Genomic DNA, 24049 nt, shown 5'->3' with positions numbered 1-24049 from the left:
GCAAATGTATCGATCGGTTTGAGTTTGATCGTCTGCAGCTCGGCCTCGCCGTCTGAAACCTCTAAAAATGAATTTCATGTTTTAAAAGCAGTGATTCAACAGGATGTGCAGAGCAGAGCGCCCCCTAACTGTCACTACACCGACCTTAACCAGCGCAGCGTTCAGCACTTGGCAACAGTGACGTCCGCCTTGCTAATTCAGTCGTTTTTTTTTTTTTTTTTTTACAGTGCAGGCCACGAGCACAAAAGGCCAGTGTTGCACTAAAAATTATTTTTAGAATAAAGGAGAGCCTTTTTTTATAAGTAGGTTACTTCTTTACGGATACACTGCCCCATTTTAACACGTCCAAAATAGAAGAACTTAACATAGACTTAAGTTACACGCTCGTGTGTAACATCAACAGAATATAAATATAAATATAACTTAGTCAAAGAGAGAAACATCACAAGATTTCATCTTCACCCATGAAAATAATATTCCGCCTTAAAGGTCCGGTGTGTGAGTTTCAGAGGAATATAATAACTGTGTGAAAATAAGAATCATCATCCCAGAACGAGGCTGACGCCGCAGATCAGCCGCGTTTCTACAGCAGCCCAGAGCGGACAAACCCAACGCGACGGTGAGGCTGAAACTGTCACCTGGACTAAAGACAAAGGTCATCACAGCACGTTAAAATTCAGTATATAATATTGCAAATAACTGAACTAGTATCACGATAACGGTGCAGGATATAAGAGCCCGAGCAACGAGAAACAATGATCAATGTTTGTTTTGTGTTTAAAGCATCTGTGTCACTTGTAAAGACAGAAATAACTCGATCAAACGAAGATTTTTGATTGATTAATGACAGAAAATCATAATTATTGTTGAATAAGCTCAGTAACACTTCACCCTCTCCTTCCTTCCTCCTTACCTCCTCTTTCTCCTCTTTCCTTCCTCCTTACCTCCTCTTTCTCCTCTTTCCTTCCTCCCTACCTCCTATCTTTCCTTCCTCCTTACCTCCTCTTTCCTTTCTCCTTACCTCCTCTTTCCTTCCTCCTTACCTCCTCTTTCTCCTCTTTCCTTTCTCCCTGCCTCATATCTTTCCTTCCTCCTTACCTCCTCTTTCTCCTCTTTCCTTTCTTACCGCCTCCTATCTTTCCTTCCTCCTTACCTCCTCTTTCTCCTCTTTCCTTCCTCCTTACCTCCTCTTTCTCTTCCTTCTGCTTCTCCTCTTTCCTTCCTCCCCTCCTCTCCCTCTCCTCTCCCTGACACTGATAGAGACGTCTGTCCTCAGTTGACTCCACCTCCCCATACGTCTCTCCACCTGCCTTCCCACCTATCTCATTTCCATGCTCGCTCTCATATGCACACACACACACACACACACACACACACACACACACACACACACACGCACACGCACCTGAGCTCTTAAGGAATCGCTGTACAAACACCATATGTTTCATTCTCAAGGTGTACAAACAGACGCTTCTCTTTTCTGTTTCTACTTGAAGGCCTCCTCCGTCCATTAACGTCAGAGACGCTGACGATGTTTACTCGAGTGTGTGTATGTGTGTGTGTGTGTGTGTGCGTGTGTGTGTGGTTGTTTAGTGTGTGTCCTGACACGTTGACGTGCGTTTGTGGTTGTTTAGTGTGTGTCCTGACACGTTGACGTGCGTTACATGAACGTTGATCATTTTCCAGCTCGTTTTTCTCTTTCAAAGCGTCTTTTCTTTAATTTTTTGGTCTTTTCAATTTCAGATGACCCTCACTGCCCACACACACACACACACACACACACACACACACACACACACACACACGCACACGCACACACCTCAATGCTCTCCATTTTGTTGCCATTCATTCTCTCTGTGGCCTTGAGGTCCACTTCGCCGTTGGTCAGTTGAGTATTTTTCTATCGGCGAGACAATACTGGAACTCTTTCATGTGCTGCCTCCTTCTGTGGACTGAGCAAGCGCTCTGTTCATATATGTGTGTGTGTGTGTGTGTGTGTGTGTGTGTGTGTGTGTGTGTGTGTGTGTGTGTGTGTGAGTGTGAGAGAGAGAGTGGACATATCATTTTTGTGCCAACACACAAGCATCTGCTTCCTCTTCCCTCCTCTCCTCTCACTCTCCCTCTCTTTGCCTGTTATCAGGCCTGGCTTCAGTCACACACACACACACACACAAACACACACACTCTGGCAGGAAAATACGAACACACACACACACACGGACACACACTCAGATTAGAAACTCGTCCTCCTCTTCGGCGTCCTGAGTCGGAGATTTAGACGTTTCACATCCACTGATTCAAACATCGACAGGACGCTCCGTCATTTGTGTCCAAAACAGCGTTGTTTTGGTTTTAAACTCCAAACACACACAGACACACACACACACACACACACACACACACACACACCCTTCCTCCAGGCGCTCTCTCTCTCTCTCTTGTTTTTCTCTGTCCTCCTCTGAGATCGTCTTCATACGTCAGACAAATGTCTCTCTAACGTTTAGGAGCGTCTTATTAAACCAGGAGCTGAAGACACAGACGGGAAAATGACGACTTAACCCTTGAAGGAGCTTCAAAAAACAAAGAATAAGATGATGAATAATTGATTCGAACACCAAAAAAGGGAAAAATAAACACAGCTTTAAAAGAAAAGTTCAAATTAGAGCTGCAACAACGAGTCGACTGATAAATTAGTTGATCAATAGAACACTTACTGATTATTTTCTGGGTTTTGAGGCGACTCAGACGGATGAAAACAATCGTCAGTCACCTTTCACAAACCTGCAAGACTCGTACTCGACTCGCTCCAAACTTTAACGTTCCTTTAACGTTTCCCGTTGTTGGTGGCAGAGCGAGCGAGCGAGCGAGAGGCACTCGTTTCGTTTTGTGCCATTTTATCCCGCCGGGGGAATTCGCTCCGTTGTGTTCTCGCTGCACATAAATAGCACCAGACAATAACCTGCTGGTGAGCTGCCGTTTGACACAGTCACCCATATTTGCAGCAGCAGAGTGAAGCTCGGGAAGACTCACATGTGTTTATATATTTATTTTAGAGAGATGATCAGCTCTGAGCCCGAAGGTAACCGTGGAGACGGGGGGTTCCTCCAGGACATCGGCAATATGTTTCCTTTCTCTGCTGCTCTTTTGTCAATCAGTCACTGATCTCACTGTCACCAGGACAATGGCAATAAAGTTTCTCTTTGTTCAGACGGCATGTGACCGAGAGGAAGGGTCTGCGTCCTGAGATTGCGTCTGTGTGTGTGTGTGTGTGTGTGTGTGTGTGTGTGTTCTCACTATCTCATGAATGTGCGTATCGTCTTTGTGTTTAACCGCATGTCTTCGCATCACCGTGCGCTCGTGCTTCCTTGGATTTGTGTGTGTGCGCGTGATGTGGTTGTAAGTGTGTGTGCGAGTGTGTGTGTGTGTGTGCAAGTGTGTGTCACCCATAGAGGACAATAGGCTGGGTCATCTGACTGAGAGGCTGCAGACCACTAGTATCACATGACGGAGGCTGAAGGCCACGTCTTTGTTACCAGGCCTATTGTTAAAGCTAAGGAGACAGCTGGGGCAGGGGAAGGGAATCACTGCATGCACAACACACACACACACACACACACACACACACACACACATACAGGAAGACCATACACATGCACACACACACACACTTATACGCCGCCCCCTCGTGACTCCAATCAGGCTCAGTGACAAAGATGATGCCTTCTTCTTCTTCTCAACTGGAATACTAAGACACACACACACACACACACACACACACACACACACACACACTGCGAGCAGATAGCTATAATTATAGTGACAGAAACTGGCAGGTGGCATTGTCTGTACCATACCGCTCTCTGTCAAGCAGCAACACAGAGGAGGAGCCGGCGAGGAAGACTTAGTTACTTAGTGCTCATACTTTTCTTATTGGCATTGAGTGACAGCGACAAAGAGTGTGTGTTCACATAGATTAAGGGCTTGTGTGTGTGTGTGTGTATTCAAACTTAAAAAATATGGTCATATAAAACTAATTTGCATAAACAAATAGTTTGTTTTTTTGACCGACAGTATCGTGGCAACTAAAACATGAACAACTAACTACAGAGTTTATGGCGTCAACTCAACTCTCAACTGTAGCCACCCAGACTGTGAGCTCAGAGCACCGGGGTGTGTGTTAGTGTTTGTATCACAGGCAGTGTCGTGCTAGAACAGGAGCTGGGCAATGTAATCGTGTAATCGGAGGAGAAAGGACCGAAGAGGACGTTGACGGAGGAAGCTCAGCAGAGAAAAGTAGAGAGTCTAGAGGACAAGAGTAAATCTGGGACTGACTTTTGACAGACGCCGAGCTGAGCGTCCTACGTCGTGTTTCTTTAAGTGTTTCGGTCGCCCACAGCTAACAGTCGGCTAACAGTCTCCAGTGTCACAAGCCTTGTTCGCCCTTCTACCCACCCTGACCTACTCACAAGTGGACCTGGCAAAGCGAATCATGTAAACACATTTTATAGGAGATAAAGTTACACGTTCATTAATCTGAACTGATTCCCTGAAGGTTTGTTTTCGTCGCCTTGGCACCGTCTTTGTACTGTAATCCATTTAAACACTTCAAATTAAAGCCGTTTAAAAAGCCGGCGTGTCTCTTTTGTAGTAAAAGACTTCAAATCGTGACCCCTCTCTGTGTGCAAGATGTAGATTTTTTTTTTTGCCCCAAAGGTTTCTACGCCCAGAACATGAGGGAGAGGGATCAGAGTTGGAGAAAGAGGGAGGAGAGAAAAAGAAAAGCAGGACAGGTGTAGTCTTTGAAATATGTGTGTGTGTGAGCCTTCTGGGTAGGTTACAAATAGAAGACAAAAAAAGCAAAAGGACAAGAGAAAGGCGGAGGAGACATGAGGGAAAACATTATAAACTTAAGGCTATTGGATTCAGACGGACAGATCGTTCATGTTTTTTAAAGTTCAGGCGTCTTTTTTAAAGCTTTTCTGTGAGACTGAAATCTCACTTTGAGAATCGATTCCTGAGAGCCGAGCACGGCCTCCTCCACCACCCCCACCCCCCACCCCTGCTTCTTTTTTCAATGGACTCGCATGGAGATGAAGAGGAAGCGGAAAAGATGAGTGAATCGATGAATAAGTAGTCACAAAGGACGACAAAGAATCTAAAACGGCGGAGAAAGACATGAGAAGTTTAGCCTTTCATGAAGTGCACAGCTTATGAAACCAGATAGCCCTGAAATGTGAGTGTGTGACCACTCTGTGGCCTCCAGGTGTGTGTGTGTGTGTGAGTGTGTGTCAAAGTCAAAGGGCAGATTTTGGTAGCAGCCACACCCACCCCTCGAGGTGCTCTTTCAGACGAACACAAACGAGTATCTGTGTGTGCGCGAGGTGCAGCTGTGCCGCCGCTCGGTGCTGACAGAGCCAGCGAGGATCCTTGAACTGGAAAGATGAGAACGTCCTCTAGAACGTCTCTTCGTCCCCTCGCACCCACGAAAATATGACAACTTCATCCCTGTCTGAGCTCTCAGGGGCGTCCATTTGGAGTTCGGCGAAGTCGCCAAAGTGTAGGCGCGTTTCAAACATCGCACAAGACTTTACAAGCTAAGCTCGACGCTGCTCTGCAAGACGAGCGCTCGTCAATCTGTTAAAAAAGAGGAAATGTTTCTTTTCCTCTTGGCAGCAGGTAGACGCTGACACCTTTCCCTGAGTGTCCTGGCAAAGAAAAGCTCTCTCTGTATCTTTGTTTCCCACACTTTTGAAGATTCCCAGGTTTCCTTTCCCTTTTTCTCCCCAGCCTCCTTCCTCATTAGTTAGTGGGCAGAGCTGCAATTAGGACAAAATTGTTTCAGAGACGAGGAGGAGGGAGGAGAGAGGAGACAGTAAGGATAGAGAGAGGAGAGACAGGGAGAGGTAAACAATAAAGAAGAGTTGAAAGAATGTGGTGGGAGCGGGGAGGAGGAGGTAATTAATGAAGCTGCTATAATTACTGAGGCCTGTTTACGCCAACTTTGGAAGACGACACACCGACAAATTACACTCACCTTTCCACGACGGTAATCTACGGTGAGTGTTTAAAATGCTGCACGTGTACGTTTACTAATGACACGAGCTTTTTTCTTTCAACCCATCAAGCCGGAGAACAGTGTTGACTAAGATAAAGTTCTTTTTTAAGCAGAAAAACATCATAAATGCAAATGATTTAACCTTGTGAGGCCTTCTTTGAGCTGTTAATTTGACAAAGAGCGAGTTTTTATGGAAGAAATAAAAGCTGTTGGGGCATAAAGATGAGAGGAGAGAAAAAAAAAAGAGGAGACAAGAGTCAGGAGGAGTTAAGGGTGGGATGAAGGAGAAAAGGAAAGAACAATAGGAGACGAGGGAAAAAGGCAGCCGGGGACAGATGAGGAGAGGACGAGAGGAGAAGAAGAGGATAAGGAGAGGAGGTGACGGAGCGAACATATCGACAGAGGACAGATTCAGCAGGAAGGGTGGGAGGAAGGAGAGGGAGCAAGGAAAGAGCAAAAAGAGGAGGAAGGAGGGGAGGAGGAGGAGGAGGAGTGGAGGTGGTGGGTGTGATGGGGGACAAACCAAGGTGGAACTCTGATGATGCTAAATTTGGCAAAAGGAGAAGACTTGTGTGTGTGTGTGTGTGTATGTCGGGAGACTTGCTGAATCGGCCGTGGTTCCAGTTTCACGCCTCTGAGTTTGACAGAGGAGGGGAGAGAGAGGGAGGGAGGGAGGGAGGGAAAGAGAGAGAGAGGGAGGGAGAGAGAGAGAGAGAGGAGAGGGAAGGGAGGAGAGGGAGAGAGAGAGAGAGAGAGAGAGAGAGAGAGAGAGAGAGAGAGAGAGAGAGAGGGTCCCTAGCCAGTAATGTTCCCTCAGGGCGGACGGACGAAAGGATGAAGGGATGGAAGGAGGGAGGTGAAGGGAGAGAAGGAGGCAGGCAGGAAAGGGGACAAAGTACGGGGAAAATTTTCTACTTACCTCTGCAAACACGCATCGCTTTGTCTCGTCCTCTCTTCTACCGACTACGACTCTACGTTACAGCTGCGACACGACGACTTCTTCTACTGATCTGCGACCTTTGAGACTCCGGACACGAGCAGAGGCTCGAGACAAGTCCTGGTTTGTGCGTCAGGATGTCTTAAAAACCCTCATGGATCTTTGCAGCTCATGCTTGTTAACTAAGGTTGCAAAATTCTGGGAATTTTAAAATTTGGAAACTTTCAATAGGGAATAAACAGGAATAAACCATTTAAACTTAAATACAGTTATTTTCAGCATAATCTCGACTAAAACAACCAGATTTCATGCAGGTGCACTTCACTTCACATGCACACGCCCCAGTTTACAGTTAATTCCCATAAATTCACATTAAATTCCAAAATTCCCCATCTTAACTTTCCAGAAATGTACTCCTTTGCAGTCAGACCAGGTTGTAAATCTTTTGAAAACACAAAATAAACGTTTTCAAGCAGTCATACCAGATATTTACTCCGTTAAAGTGTTTTTATTCATCTCATGTTGAAGTAAACTTATTTTTTGTAGGTTCAGCTTCAGCTCGAGCTTCAGGAAGTTGTACCAGTTGTATTTTCTGACATTTATTGTGTTTAAATATTTTATTTATTTAAACTGAAGCTGCCACAATATCAGCTTTTCAACACACGATTATTGTGGCCAGAAGAATCCGCAAATAATAATTCTTCTCCTTCTTTCATGGTGTGTTTTGTCAGGTTGTTTACATGATATTATCATGCGTGTGTATGTATCTTTATTTCTTAAATATGACGATTATCTCTCATTACAGCTGTAATTTAAACTATTAACATGTTAATCACCCTACATGAAGGTTATCCAGTGAGCAGCCAGTTGTCAGTGACTTTTTGTAAACCGCCTCTAATCGTTTGGATCTGTCGGCATGCTCCGTACGAAACGTTAACCTCCTCCGTCGCGCTGAGATCAAATCCCAGCGTTCGTTCCATCGAGCGCACTGCCGAGGAAGAGTTTCCATAAACACTGTCGTCACAGTCACGATATTCAAAGCATGACAAGAAAAACAGGCTAACTAAATGTGCACTGTAATGTTTTGCCTATCTCAGTTTCTGGTATCGCGTGTCTTCACGTTGATTTTCATATCGGACTGAACCGAGTCTGCCGGACGACGACGTCAGTCCAAGAACTTCAAGTGTAACTGAGCTCCTCAGACCCCTGACTCCTCGATGAACTTTAACCCGTGAGCCCTAAAAATAATCCCACTGACGAGCAGCTAAAGTAAACACACACACACACACACACACACACACACACACACACACACTCTATTTGCATGTGTGTTTCCTGTTCAGGTCCTTTACATACACACCTGTGAAAAGCTACCTGACTCTTAATGCAAATTCATTCCTCGGAAACAGAATACCTTAAAGTCCGTGTGTGCGAAGCTTCAACTAAGCAAAAAAGAAGTGTGTGTGTGTGTGTGTGTGTGTGTGTGTTGGCGTTGAGGTGTGTGCTAATGGACATCTAAATGCTGCTGATGTTACGTCGAATAGTTTGAGGGCCCTCCGGTCCCCTTAGACCAATATTGGGAGAGAAAAAGTGAGCGAGAGAATGTGACTTCTGCAAATCGCTTTGACAAGGACACCCGCGCCTCGAGCGGCGTCCTCTTTCGCCTCATCGAACACACACACACACACACAAACACACACACACATACTGCGACATCCACACCTCAGCAGAATCGTGAGGTGACTGTTGCGCTCTGAACAGCTGACTTGGTAGAGGACGTCCGTGTGAGTGTGTGCTGCCGAGCGAGTGAGAGCCGGTTTGTTCTTTTTCAAACCGCGGAGAGACGTCTTACCTCGAAGTCGTTGGCCTTGTTGTAGTGCATGTTGAGCGCCCTGAAGAGCTCGGCGTCGCGGCCCACCGCCAGCTCCTCCGACGAGGTCACGCCTTCGTTGATGGCCTGCCGAGCGAACTTCTCCATCTGGATGTAGTAGAACTCCCTGAAGTTGCTGAACCACTTGATCAGCTGGGAGGTGATGCAGCGATTGAACTTGAAAAACAAACATCATGGAAACATCTTTAAAAGTCGGCACAGGTTGGCCGTTCATCACAGAGCAGCCTCGTGTTTGCTTTGCTGCTTATTTGCATGATGGATTATGGCACAAACATCTGCATGTGCATATTTCATTTCATGCAGGTGAATCTTTGCGTTGTTTTCTCTGAAGAACACAGGAGAAATGAAAGGAAACGTGTTTGTATGCATCAGAAATCAAACATGCAGCTTTAAAAACGCTGAAAAGAAAAAAGCATTTTAAGTTTGGACGTCATAAAACTAAATATTGAATCTAAACAGGAAGAAATCGTGACGTTTATTAGCACTTTGTTGTGTGTTTGTCCTTGTTTGTACACAATCCATGTGTGTAGATACACTCCAATTAACTTTAACTAACACACACACACACACACGGTTAAAATGTTTCAACCTCATTAGCCACTAAAACGCTGTCTACACCTTGAGGGTCCTCTCTGAAACAAATTGGCCCCTAGAAACCGCCCTAATCAAACAAGAATGACCTAAATATCGTCTTATTGTTATGCCATCACGGGCTTCCAGACCGAGCCAGACCAACATTAAACAACTCTCTCTTCAAACACTGCTGCTGCCCCGGAGGCCTGAGCGGCACACTGCAAGAAGTGTCCGCTAAAAAACAGGACGCTTAAACCGAAGAGCTTAAACTCTAATGAAATGTTTTTTTTTAATGTTTGATCACCTTTAAAGTGCCGTTTTCAAAGAGATACAGAGGAGGAATGACTGAAAATATTAAAGTGCATCGCTTGTTTTCATCGTAGTTATCTGCGTTTTCATGTCTCCCCCCCCATGAGAAGCAAAACATGCAGAAAAAAAACACGTTGACAGCCGAGTGAAAGTGCATGTGCGTGTTTGTGTGTGTGCTCAGTGGAGGGGAAAAACGGCTTTGATACGGAGATTAAGCTCTGTATTGTTACAAGACATTGTCTCACAGGAACGAGGGATGAGAGGGAGAGAGAGATGGACGGACGGAGGGGGAGGAAAGAAGAGTATGAGATGAATGGAGGGAGGTAGCATGGAAAAAAAAAGGAATGCAGAGTGAGAGACGAGCAGAGGATGACAGAGAGGGAAAGAGATATTTTTTCAGGGGCTGTCAGAGGGGGTGACATAATGGAGCATAATTGGGTGTGTGTGTGTGTGTGTGTGTGTGTGTGTGTGCAGCCGAAGGAAAGGGAGTTGGTTTTACAAAGCACAGTGACGGGAGGGGAAGTGTGTGTGTGTGTGTGGTAGGGGGGTGTTTTGACCCACTAAACAGTCGCACGAAAAACAAACGTGATAACTCAGCAATTAACACACATTTGGAGTGGACACACACACACACACACACACACACACACACAGGCGATGTCACCCGTCTGTCTGAGATCACAAACAGATCGAACGTCACGTCGCAGACGACGTCTGACATGCAAAGAACACGGCCGTCACATGAACACACTGATACTCTGACGTGTATATGAATACAGATTAAACGACTGTACGCATGAATATTTGTACCAGAGAAGTTCATTATTATCGTATATATTATGTATAATAAACATGTTTTACATCCTGAGGTTATATATCTAGTTCATGGACGTACGACGGACAAACTGTTTCAGTCTGAATACTTTCTGTTTTTCTTCGTCTTCTATACGAGTGAAACAGATTTCTGGAGTTTAACCTGCTGCTCGGACAAACAAACAGACATTTACTGATGTCACCTTGGACTTCATTTTTTACGATTTATAAACTAACAATAAACCACTTCATTCGTCTGCAGCTCTAATTCACAGAATTTCATGCGTATAAAAGAGATTTTTTTTTTTTTTAGTCTGTACTGCTTTTATAGACAAACTGGTTACAAGGCCGACTTTGCCATATTTTACAGTCTGAGCAGTTAAACTACAGCCATCAACATAACTGTACAGAACTACACGAATCTGCAATCTGGATCAGGTCGGGCCGGTCACAACCTTTTAGCCGCCACCTTATTGGCTGTTGAAGCATTTGCTGCTTCTTCTAGAGGTCCTACACGACCCGGACGGTATCATTTCTCCAAAAGAACAAACACTCAAAGCTTTTGTTGTTAAGAAAGATGTTTGCAGTTTAATTTAATAACTACGCCGAATCATGTTTTGATTCAGAGAATTTACATTTGCAAAATTGGTCTGATGATTCCAGGCTAATACTGTAATTTTTCCTTTTCCGGATGATGGCAAATTAATCAAACTGTCCCTCCAAAAAATGTCTCTATGAGACTTTTGATGACTCCATGGTGTCCAACAAATCAACGTCTCAAATCAAAGGACAAACCGCTCGCTGTTTGATGCTGTACGAGCTGCAGAGTCTAAAATCAGTGACTGTCCTGATCAGGTTGGTATTTCAGGGGTGACCTCACATGTAGACAGGACACAAACACTCGTCCAGCCACCTGCCATCCTGACCAAACCCGCCCGCCGTCCCGTCCAGCTCGTCACAATCAGCACAAACCGAAAAAAAAAAAGACAAAAGACAGACAGAGAATGGAGGTGATGGGGTGTGGGGCAAAACGCTGAGCTCGGGGAATGCCATTTTCTGTTTACACCCACAGAGAGAGAGAGTGTCAGAGAAAGTGTCAGGGAGCTTCACCCCCTCTCTGCTTCCCTTGATGGCCGGGTGTTGTCAGCCTTCCCCCCCGTAGGCCATGTTGGAAGGGCAAACACACACATCCTTTAAGAATGCGCCCACTTCAACCGGATTCGTCGTAGCTCGGCACATTTTTCATAGGGAGGACAGTGTGAATGTGCACGATCGACATAAATCTGCGTGTTTGTAACACCGAGGGTTTCCTGTGGATCCTGTGAAGAAAAAGCTGCTGTAGTAACTTTTTCAAATGATGTTTTGGGGCATTTCTGCTTTACTAGACAGTATACACTGCAGGGAGGGTTAGTGAATCTATGAGGCAGCGTACAACCTCCTAAATCACACTCACACAGTAGTCGTAGTTTTTGGTGTATTAACACCTTAAATTTGGCCCGTTTGAACCCAAAGGCTACTGACTAACTCCACTATTTGGCGACCACAGACACATCCTATGAATTACTGCCAGGCCTTCGTAACCTCCTAAACAATATCAACAATATCTTTATCGAGAATGGGTGAAGCCGTGCTTCACATCAAAAACCATTGGATGCAGCTTCAGCATCACAGCAGTGTTGTAGTACTCAAGATCAGCCTCGGTCTCAAGACCACTTCTTAAAGTCTTGGTCTCAGACAACAAAGACTAACAACTGTGGGACATCACTTAATTGCCTGTGCCTGTCCTGTTTTAGGAGGAGGCATCAACCGAATCTTCTGGAATAAAATTCAGTTCCTAAAGTCCTAAAGAACACGCATCAAGGCGACGCCCTAACGAGCAACAAGAGTTTCTGTGAATATTCATGACCTAAGCAGTCTCGGTCCATGTCTTAACTTGATCTCAACCCCTCAAAGTCTTTTCTCTGTCTCGATACACTCTGGTGTTCGTCATGACTTGGTCTCGGTTGTAATCCAGCAAGTCAGTTCTGTGTTCATACAATGTGTCCGATCTAAACTGTAGCCCGCCAAATCTTTCAACGCAACGGCTCCCAGTCTAGTACAGATATATTTCAAGAACTTGGGACTAGATCTTATCGGATAGATTGGACTTGGATCTGGTGTTGGTATCGGCCAGTGTTGGAAGTTTGCAGTCAGTCCTCTTCAGTAAAATGTTCTTGCACAGAAAGTAACGATATGAAGCCGACACGCAGCGTCTTTGTTGAAAATCAGTGACTGTTCTCTCGTTTTTAAAAAGTGAGTAATTAAATCTTTGTTTTAACATTTTCCAGCCTAAATAATGAAACTAGTCTCCATGACTCATCAAAACTCTGGACAGATTGAAATGCTTTGTCATCTCGAGGACTCCGACACTTAAACGTGGTAATTGCTGTAAGTTCAGACATAAATCTGTACGGGCAGACGAGCTGTTGCTGCTTCGCATCCTGACGTTGCCAAATTGGCTGTGTAGCTCTAATTGACAAGACGGGTGAGAGGCGGGTTGGACGCTAATTGATTCCTGCTGAGACGGCGGCATCGAGATGTCATTCCAGCCTCTCAAGGCGAGAGTCTTCAGGGCTTTCTCGCTGATAAATGTGTCGCCGCTTCGTGTTCGGTGTAGGAAAAAAAAAAAAGAAAAGGAGAGAGAGAGAGAGCTGGAGCCGGCAGGGAAGTTGTGAGCGAGAATCGGAAGGAGCTCCCCGAGCCAGCGAGCGTCTAATTAATCCCAACTCCGCCGGTCTTAACGAGGTCTTAATTACTCTCGCTGACTCTCTCAAGGCGAGGCGACGGGGACCTCGGCGTCTCATGCTCACATATATGATTGTCTGGTCAGAAGGCAAGAGCTTTCACTGCTCAATTAAGCTCCCGTGTGTGTGTGTGTGTGTGTGGACGTGCATGCTCGCGAACAGTTGTCAGCGCAACCCACTTCCCACACCGAGCGAGCCGGCCTTTGTGCGTAAGAGGCTCATCTTTAAGAACCGGGTTTCCCAGAGACAAAGTCCATTCAAGTCCAATTAGGGGAAGCCATTCAGGGCCCTAATTCCCTTACAGTGAATCTGCCTGATCCTCCCAACACATGCTACTTATTGTTCCCTGGGAAGGAAGAGAGAGGACGAGAGAACGAGAAAGAGACACTGACCCGGATTTTGGAAATATGGTAATGATGAGGGTAATGAATGCAGTGGGACAATGAAACACACACACACACACACACACTGTGAACGCCTTGAAAAGAACAGCCTCGCTCATCACAAACAGGATTATCCATGATTCATTTTTTTTTTTATTAAGCGACATGAGAGATCTGCATGTCGAGTTCCTCCCACTGATAAACATGCTGGATTAAACGGGATTACAACTCAATTAAAATATATAACGTAAATCATTATTTGCATAAAATGCGAACAATGAGAAACGTTGACAGATATTTCTTTTCTTGTCAACAACAATGAGCTCGTATTGTCTGCGGGTCTGAAGCGTGTTGGACCTGAGTAACGTGTTGCTTCATTAACATGAACACACACACACACACACACACACACACACACACACACACACGCGCACACACACACACTGTTGCAGTAAATACTCAGTGTATTCTGTGTCAGAAAGAATGAAACTTTTCATTCAGGACTCTTTTTCTAAAGTTTGAGGCTCATTCACGCGACTTGATTCAGTTCTTTTTACGCAAAGTGGCTGATGCTGTGATACGTGTGCGTACATTAAGAGGGATTCGACCCTCGACCTGTTCGACCTGTTACCTGAGGTACCTGAGTCTTCTCACTGATTGGCTGGAGGGACGCCGAACAGGCTCCATGAGGCGTGGCCGTAACACACAAAAATAAAGAATCTTGTCCTTTAAAGTTTAAATTTTCACGACATTAAATCCTGTTTTTGATTTCAGCCATATGAAGTATTTATAGTGATTCACTCTGTTAGAGAGCTGCAGTTAAGCTGTGATTTATTGTTTATGCTTAAACTCTTCAGGATTTTTACGTTAACGAGTTAGACTAAACTACAAAATAAAAGCATCGTGTTTGTCTCCAGATAAATCTCACCGCTCGTGTTCGACTTCAGTTAAAACACAGCGAGCGTCCATCTGCCGAGCGACGTGGCAGCGCACATATCTCCCTAATCTAAATCTATATTTGTGGAGATTAATTGAATATCCCACAGATTAATTTAAAATATCAACCCGTTGGTCCTAATTTGACAAATCCACGTAGATATTTACTCGATAAGTCGGCAGATTATGGAGAATGATGAATGTCAGCACATTTAAACTGAAGGAGACTTCAGCGATGTGCAGTTATGTTAAAGCTCATAATGGGATTAGAATTAGCTCACACAGCTCATCAGTGTTAATCTGTGTGTTCAGAAGTTTGTGGATATTTGTTCATTTTCACTTTCCTCTGCCTGAAACGTGTGTGTGTGTGTGTGTGTGTGTGTGTGTGTGTGTGTGTGATATCATATTAACCTGGAAAAAAAACATCTGAGACTTTTTGGAGGGATTAAAAAGTTTAAAAGCTCCTCACTTTGTCAGATTATTCACATTTCATCCACTCTGATGTAACCGAGGCATCACGGCGTCCTGGTTAATGACAAATCACACACACACACACACACACACACTGAGGGGGGAGCAGGTAGGCTTAGCAACCCTGTGTTTGCCTAGCAACCCGGTGTCCCAGCGACCCTTGTTGCCATGGCAGCCGATGAGGATGTGGCACTGCCACGAGGAAGTGGTCACCACAGATATGAGCCAAAGGGCAGCTGGTGTGTGTGTGTGTGTGTGTGTGTGTGTCTGTGTGTGTGTGTGTGTGTGCTCATTTGAATACAGCGTCCTGAATCCGTAGATTCAGGAGCCGTATGCTCCTTTTGCAGCCTGTAAACACCAAACAATCAGCGCCTTTGTTTTAAAGCTGTTGTTCTGTTGTTTCATTTGTTTGTCCTCCCCTCCCCTCGCTCCCGCTGCCTCAAACCCCCTCAACAACACACACACGCACACACACACACACACACAAACACACTTTAAATATTCATACTTTTAAATTTCTCGTCTTTGTGTTAAAACTTCTTTTTTTACGTGAGAGAGAGTGAAAGCGTTGTTGTACGTCCGTCTGAGGTCGTGGTGTGTGTGTGTGTGTGTGTGTGTGTGTGTGAGAGGGAAAGTGGGCGTCAAAACCCCCCCGTCCAACCTCAGACCGATTAAGGCCAGAAACTCTAATTATGCCCACAAAGACGTGACAGACTGGAGCACCCATCTGCGCTATAGGGTCTGTCACACACACACACACACACACACACACACACACACACACACTCATATATGTATGCGGGGTAACGGAATAACACACAGAACAATACAGCTGAATAATATCAGATACCTAAAAGCACAAAAGTCACAGACAGACGAGCGTGAGACGATCAGCCAGTGAAAGCTTCACCTGTTTCTCATCGGCTCCATCTGTCACCGCCCAAAACACTCCGACGTGATTTATGAGATCTGATTCGCAAGATGCCATTTTAAAGTCCGCGTCCACGTGTTCTCATTTCACTATTCAAGTCAGAGGATGAGTCACTTTTTCCCTCCCGGCTTTATCTCAGCGTCGCTTCCTCGATGCAAACTTGACCTTTTTCCTGCCTCGAGTTTTTTGAATATCCAAAAGCAGCTCGAGCAAAATCTTAAGCACCCAGATCTGTTAATGAATCAAACCTGAATGCTTGGATTCATAACCTTTGTCAGACACGCATTCATCTCCAGAGAAACAAATAGATTTTATCCAGGGTGAAGAAAGATACAAGAGAGGTCTTACCTTGACGTCGGAGAAGAATATCTTGAGCATGTTGGAGGAAGGGTAGCGGGTGTAGAAGAACATCAGCTTGGCCTTCTTCAGGTGGTTTGGAGACAGACCCTCCTGAATCTGAACGACAGCGTGTTAAGGAAGCAGCAGAAGTAGGATTTAAAAATCATCTTGCAAAGCTTCTGTTTCGTCTCCGTTATGTTCAGTGGTTCAAGAGAGTGACACAGCAACAATCACAGTTATTATATGCAGCAAAGAACGGCGTCCACACACCTCCAACTGACACCTCTATTGTCAGACAACTCCCATTTCAGCTGCAGTGAAGTGCAGAGATTCTTCTGCTGCTGTCTCAGTTCATGCTTATGATTTCTGCAAGATTTCATTCATCGTCTGAGGAAAATGTTGTTTGGACTAGCTCCTAGTCCGGGGATGAACCCCGCGTCTCACCAAGCACCAAGGGTATTCGATGTGAGATGCACGCTGACCCAATCCCCTGAAATGACTCTTCGTATAATCAGAGTTCGAGCCCTTAAAGGTGTAAAAACACCAGGAGATCTTCCAGCACGGAGAAGTTATTTAACACAGATCTGAGCTGGTCGGTGCAATCCGCTTTGTTTGTTTCCAGCGTTTGAGCTTTGGATACTCACTGAATTTGGATTAGAATACCGAGAATCGCTTACCGCACAATTAAATCCAATAAAATCTAAGAAGTCTAAATTATTTTGATGCTATTTTTGAGCCTGGGGAGATGAAGCGGGTTTTATAATGTGGACGGACGGAAAGAGAACTTTAACCCTGGAGGGAAAGATGTGTCAGATTTCGAGGTGAAGCGACAGCACTGCCGTCAAAAAAAAAAACAACCCCAGAGGAAGAAAAGCAGAAAGCAAACACGAGCACCTGCTGACTTTGGATCAAATCCCACATTCGCTCCTGCATCTCGCATCTCGCCGGCTTCTGCTTCGCCGTCTCAACAAGGCACAAACAATAATTGCAGAGGCCCCCGGTTTGCACGGGGCCACAGAGTGATGGTGTGTGACAACAGCTGTGCCCCACCACGCTGCCATTTCCCCGCCACATTAACAGGCCTATAATCTATCAGAGAAGATGAGGCAATCAATGGAGCCCCCCCCCGCAAGGTCAATTAGCACACAGACAAACACACACACATCCCCGCAAGGTCAATTAGCACACAGACAAACACACACACATCCACACGGAGAAAGAAACCCCGCGGGCCCTGAGAGAGAGAGAGAGAGAGAGAGAGCATGGACGATCAGAACGAGTGAATTTAAAAAGTAATCTGACTACAAGCGACAATGATATCGCAAGACAACACAGCCTCAGTGTCATCCATCATTCATTCAGCAGCAGAGACGTCAGGTCACCGGACAACAACACCATCACCGAGTTAACATTCATACCAACCTGTCACTACCTGTGTGTGTGTGTGTGTGTGTGTGTGTGTGTGTGTTGTTTTCTACGGACACACACACACACACACCAAACCTCACGAGCATGACTCAGTGTAAACACTCTGAAGCAATATAATGAAATAAAACGTGACGTCTGTGTGTGTGTGTGTGTGTGTGTGAACAATGCAGCCTCTCCTATTGGTGTGTGTTCATCCTGATGTGTGTGTGTGTGTGTGTGTGTGTGTGTGTGGCTCACTGTATCAGCTGTAACTTGACCTTGCTGCCAGGTGTGTGTGTGTTTGTGTGTGAATGGTGAAGGAGGGGTGAGGCAGAGGGATTGGGAGGGAGGGGTAAATTCATAAATGAATGGGGGACATCTGCTCAGCTCTGTACAAAGGATTAAAGATACACAGACCTGAGAGAGTGTGTGTGAGGGTGTTTTTAGGTGAACTATGATTGATGCAAAACACCTTAACTGAAGCGCCGGGCTTTTAAATCCACCGACAACGCCGTCAGCGTCACGCCAATCCAAAGCAGAGGCAGAGAGAGAGACGGAAAATAAAAGTAAAAGTTTGAAGAGCTCAAACTTCAGCTCTGAAATGTCTGAACCGTCCAATATATCACACAGAAAATACGTCTGAATGTGTATGAGCATATTTACATAATAAAAGTGTGTTTAATTGCCGGTAAATCTATTTATAAATTGCGCATCATGACATAAATAATCTGCATCATTTAAAATATAATCTGCCGGTTCAAGGGAGCTTCAGTTAGAGCCACTGGATGACTGTAACGTCATAAAAATAAAATAAAATAAACACAATCTTAATCAAAATGATTCGTTTGTTCAGCCCAAAAGTCAAAAATATAAACACACAAATAAATTAATTTTCAGTGCACCGACGAGGACTGGATATGTCGTGATAATATTAAAGTAAAAATACTTCGTTTTGAAGGACTGCTGTTATTAAAATATTATTATAATTTCAGCTCCCCAACACAAACAGGAGGGTTGAAGGGTGGTCACTATCTTTGAAATACTAATGTCCCGTTTCAAAGACTTTTTTTTTTTCTTCTTCTTCTCATAAATGAATAAAAAAGCATTTTGGAATGAAACGACGATCAAGAGACGCGTCAAATATTTCTTTTAATTAAAGCGACAGCTAAATTGGCTTTGAAGACGACACTGTGATCCATCTGCAGCTGCAAGGAGTTCCTATTGGTCGGGTTCAAAGTCTGATTTTTCTTTTCACTTTGTTGTTCGAGCGAGTGAGTGTGTGTGTGAGTGAGTGTGTGTGTGTGTGTGTGTGTGAGTGTGTGTGGCGTGGCCCGGGAGAAGCCCTCTTCATATGAAAGGTTAGGAACGAAAAGATAAACAGCTACCTGCAAACACCTGTCCGCACGCACACACCATGAAAGGGAGTGTGTGTGTGTGTGTGTGTGTGTGTGTGCGCAGCGTGAAAGGAAGCAAAACACACACAGCTGCCGAGCAACTGCGAGCGAAGGCGAAGGCCAACAAATGAAAGCGAGCAGGAGACATTGACGACGACGACGACGAAGCTACAAAAACCTGAAGAGGAGACCAACGTGTAGATTTTAGATCCCCTCCTCTCACACACACACACACACACACACACACACACACACACTTAGAAAGCCTCCATCAATAAGGCCAAGCATTCACCTGTTCCTCTTTGAAATATGATTAGCTTTGAGCTCCTATGTACAAGGTCTTAGCCCACACCCACACACACACACACACAGTGAAATATGATTTGCTTTGAGCGTTTATGTACAAAGTCTTTGTGATGAAAGAGAACCTAACAGCACAAGAGTGTCTCAGACTGTGTGTGTGTGTGTGTGTGTGTGTGTGAGCTCTTTCTCAGCACCTTTAAACACCACAACCTGCTGCACGGACTTAAAAGAGCTGGAGAGAGAGAGCAGCGTGCGACCTGTTTAATCCTCCCCCTCTTTCTCGCAAGACCCATCGCGAGCCCCGTTTCATCTTCCCCCACTCAGCGAGGAAACAAGAGGGTTAGAACCGGGAACCAATTAAAGCAGATTAATTGATATTAAAGAATTTCTTTGACGACGGCTGCTGCTGCTCCTCTCTGAGCGGCCTCGGTGTGTTTGACTGCGTTTAAAATGTGACTCCTGTGCAGCGCGGACGTAAACTGACCGCAGAGTTCAACTTTCACCAAATATATTAAATAAAGACGAGTCAAACGACCCGACACGAGGAAGGAAGTCATCTTCATATTCTGCATATTTTAGGTCGTATATCTCAAACAAACCATTTAAACTGAGCAGGAGGAGCAGAGCTTTAAACGCTTTTATATGTTCCTGAAGTTATTGATATTTATTTATTCATATTTGTCTTTTAGTTTTTGAGCCACACACTCAAAAGTTGGAGTGGATAACTTTAATCCTTCACACACTCTCACACATTTGAAGGATACGGTGCTGCCTGAGTACGGCGAGATGTCGGACATGTCCTGCAGGTCCCCGCACTCAGACTTGATGAGGGACAGGGACAGACCCTCGGGCCCGTGTTGACTCGGCGAGCTCTGCCTGTGGTGGTGGTGGTGGTGGTGATGGTGACTGAGATGGCCTCCGAGCGACGCCATTTTGGTTCTGAGGCTGACCGTCTCCCGCGTCATGTCCATAGAGTCGGGCGAGGACCGGTGGTGGTCCTTGGGGCCCGGAGGGTAGCTGCCCCCGCCGCCATGCGGCCCCAGCGGGTTCTGAAAGGGGTAACCTATCAGGGGCAGAGGGAACGGGTGGCGAAACGATGGAGGGCTAAACCCGAGCGAGGCCGTGAGCGGAGAAGGGTGGAGGGAGGGATGGTGGGGTGGAGGAGGAGGAAGAGAGGAAGAGAGGTTGTTGTTCTCTCCGCCACTTCCTCCACCGCTCTTGCGCACCACCAGCGGCAGTGCCTCCGTCTGGTCGTTGGGCGTCGGCACGCCGCTCAGCCTGCCACTCAAACCAGCGAACGAATCCAGCGGGCTCGGCACGATCACATCGCCGAAGCAGTGCAGCCTCTGGTTGGAGGAGTGGTAGTTCGGAGTGGGACTGCCGTCGCCGTTCAGGCTGAGGGCCAGGGCGCCGCCGCCAAAGCGTGAGTCCGGGGTGAGGGAGGGGAGTGGGCCGAAAGGTGGAGGACAAGAAGAGGACGAGTTGGAGGAAGATGAGGGCGCGGCCGGCGTGCTGCTGTGGCAGCCGTGATGGTGAGTGACGGCCTGCTTGGGCGACGAGAAGCCCTTGACGACGGTGTCGACGACCTGCGACACGGCGCAGTTCAGCTCCTGCTTCAGCGTCTCGGCCAACTGCCTCCCCCCTCCTGCCGCTCCTCCTCCTCTCCTCTTCATCACACTCTCTCCGTTCCGCTCCTCCTCCTCCCGGCCGTCCACGTCCTCCTCCATCTCCCCGTCGATCAGGGCCTGTTCTCGGAGGAGAGCTCGGGCCCGGTCCAGGAACAAACCTGGATCCAGCTCGGAGAGGTCGTCGTGGCTGTGCCGGCCTCGGTCTCTGTGCCTCTCCTCCAGGCCGTCGGAGCGGATGCTGTCCTCTGACAGATTGCCGTCCTCCTCTCTCTCTCGGCCTCGGTCGGCCTCGCCGCCCTCGCCGTTCTCCTCCTCCTCCTCCGTCTCCGAGTCGTAGATCTGGTAGAACTTCTCCTGGAGTTGACGCAGCTGTTTCTGGAGAACAGGGGATAGAGAATGTTAAAGAAGACGTCTTTTGAACCTGAAAGTCACCTGTTACCATAAATACACGAAGGAGAAATTAAAATAGTACAGTACATCTACGCCTTCGAAACATTAGCTCAGCTCTCGCTGCTCTCCAGGTACTCAAGGAAGAGTATCATGAGTCTTTCTTGAATCTGCACTTGTCCTTGAGTCAGCGTGAAAACTTGGCCTTCCTTTAGACCCACCTGCATGTCCTCCAGCTGCAGTTTGAGCTGCCGTCTCTCCTCCTGCCGCTGTTCCTGCCTCGAACACACCAGCTGGGTGAAGCTGTGCTGCTGCTGTGGCAGACGCTGCTTCCTCTTATTCTCCCTGTAAACCTCGCCGACGCTGACCACGCCGCCCCGCGAGCCCGGAGAGCTCAGGAGGGACGAGGGGCCGTCGCTCCGCCTGTGGTCGTGGCCGCTGATGTTGTGACCGCTACCGTCTCCTCGGTGCTCGTTGCTGCTGTTGCTGTTGTTGCTGCTGTTCTCGTTCTCGCGGTTGCTCTCTTGGTTGTGGTCGCCGGCGTTGGGCCGGACCAGCGGCGAGTGACTCATGCCACGGATGATGTTCTCCACGCGGGCGCGCTTTGCACGGAGATGCTCGTCCGAAAGCCTGTCCAGGTCGAAGGAGGAGAGGGAGAGGGGCTGAGAGGAAGCGTGGGAGTTATGGTTCGACGGCGGCGGAGGCCGCCCGAAGGAGGAGGAGGAAGGTGGAGGAGGAAGAGGAGGCCCTGGAGAGAGGCAGTCGGAGGGGCTGTCCCGGTCACGGGAGGAGCTGCTGCAGGCGTCCTCGGCCTGGATCTCTGAGCCTCCACTGGACAGAGCTCCACTCCCCTGTGATGGAGGACAGACGGACTGATTAATAAACAGTTAACAAATTGATAATCGACTTTTAACCACGAGCTGTACCTGGAAGCCCGAGTCGCTCCCTCCGTTCTTCCCCATGTTGTTCTTCAGCAGCTGAGAGATGATGGTGGCGCCGGGGAAAGGCATGATGGCGTCCTCGTACGAGTTGGCCCTTTTCAGCAACTTCCTCAGAACGTTGGACTTCTCCCCGTCGCCGTTGGCACCCCCGTGGCCGTGGCCGACCAACGAGCAGTCTCCGTCCTGGTCGATGCCGTGCGATTGGTTCATGCTGTCGAGCAGGGTCTCCCTGGCGCGGACGAATATCGCGCTACCCACGGTCCTTTTCACCCCGATGTCAACACGTCGGCGCTTGGTCTGTCTGGTTAGGAGGGTGGTGCTGTCATGATCCGGCATCACGCATGGGGTGCTAAACGGACATGACCAGGGGTCCTCACAGGCGCGCAGGGACGAGGAGTCACCTGATGACGAAGAACACAAACACTTTGATCGTTCACAGCTCGACTCTGGAGCTTTATTTAGAAAATACAGAAATAAAAGAGGAGATGTCTCAAATTAAATCGCGTGTTCTCGTCCATGTCAGGATAATTTCAAATAATATTTCTCAGCTGTTAAAAGACTTTTCTCTCCTGGGTGAATATAGATTTCAGATGAGACGGATTCATAAAATTAAATGACTCGTTGTACAGAAAATACCCTCTTTAAAACAGATCAAGGATTTATTCCCACAGAGAAGTAACACCTGTCTGTACTAACCAAAATCATTTCCCATTTCCTCTCCTACCTCCTCCTCCTCCTTCTCCTCCACCTCCTGAGGAGTAACCTTGATTTCTGCATCTTGAGAAGAAGAATCGACCATCTCTCTTTCTCTTTTTTTTTGTTTGTTATCGTCAGAGGGATTTCTTCACTCCACTCCAAGAAAAAAAAGATTTATTTATTTTGAAAGATCTCACATTTTCTACAAGAATTTTTGATTTTATCAATATTCGTGTGAGAAAAGTGAAATTCTTTCCAACGCCTCCGCTCTGGATTTGAACAAAGTTTCCTCTCCCGTCATGAAATATCTCCTCTGTTAAGCGGCACACCTGATGATGTTTTGACGCTGTAACTGGAGAGCGAAGTCTGTACAGGTGATTCAAACCTTCTCAACATTTAGGGGATCAAATCAAATAAATCTCTAAGAAAAAAAAAACAGGTCGATGCTTGAAGGCAGCGTTCTTCCACGCTGCACGTTTGCATCTGTTTTGCAAGTGATTTCAGGGTCAGGTGTAGGGAAATATTTCACAAATGAAAGCAGCTTTCCTGCGACACACACACACACGCAGATTTTGGACAGCGAAGAGGAAATGCGACAAAGCCGGACGCTGTCGTCGCTCCTGCGGAGGCCGTTTACCAAATGAAATACTTTCCAAGCAGACAGGGAGAGAGTGTGAATGTGACTCCGAGTTAGGTGGTCAGAAAAACACTCGGCGGTGACCCAGATACACACACACACACACACACACACACTGTTTGCATTATTACACACACACACACACTCAGACAGATTAGGGGGTCCAAAGAGCTCTGAGACTTTTTTTTTTTTTTTTTTAATTTTGTTGTGAGGTCAGAGGAATGTTTCAAACCTT

At 46.5% G+C, this 24049-nt stretch overlaps 2 protein-coding genes across 2 annotated transcripts in view; one reads left to right on the top strand and one right to left on the bottom strand.

Moving 5' to 3' along the window:
* Window positions 1-24049, top strand: part of ect2l (epithelial cell transforming 2 like) — a 194377-nt gene that overhangs the window by 3389 nt on the left and 166939 nt on the right. The gene's annotated exons all lie outside the window — the stretch shown is intronic.
* The window catches only part of prox1a (prospero homeobox 1a), a 30045-nt gene that overhangs the window by 4408 nt on the left and 1588 nt on the right, over window positions 1-24049 (bottom strand). The window contains exons 2-6 of the mRNA XM_019273217.2: window positions 22467-22882; window positions 21762-22391; window positions 20290-21528; window positions 16431-16538; window positions 8845-9039 (exon numbers count right to left, since the gene is read on the bottom strand). Coding sequence (XP_019128762.1) covers window positions 8845-9039; window positions 16431-16538; window positions 20290-21528; window positions 21762-22391; window positions 22467-22817 — 2523 coding nt within the window. The 5' untranslated portion in view covers window positions 22818-22882. The remainder of the gene's footprint in view (window positions 1-8844; window positions 9040-16430; window positions 16539-20289; window positions 21529-21761; window positions 22392-22466; window positions 22883-24049) is intronic.

Source organism: Larimichthys crocea, chromosome XIX, assembly GCF_000972845.2.
Source record: "Larimichthys crocea isolate SSNF chromosome XIX, L_crocea_2.0, whole genome shotgun sequence".
In the NCBI taxonomy this organism is placed as follows: domain Eukaryota; kingdom Metazoa; phylum Chordata; class Actinopteri; family Sciaenidae; genus Larimichthys; species Larimichthys crocea.
This window is presented reverse-complemented; position numbering and strand designations above follow the sequence as displayed.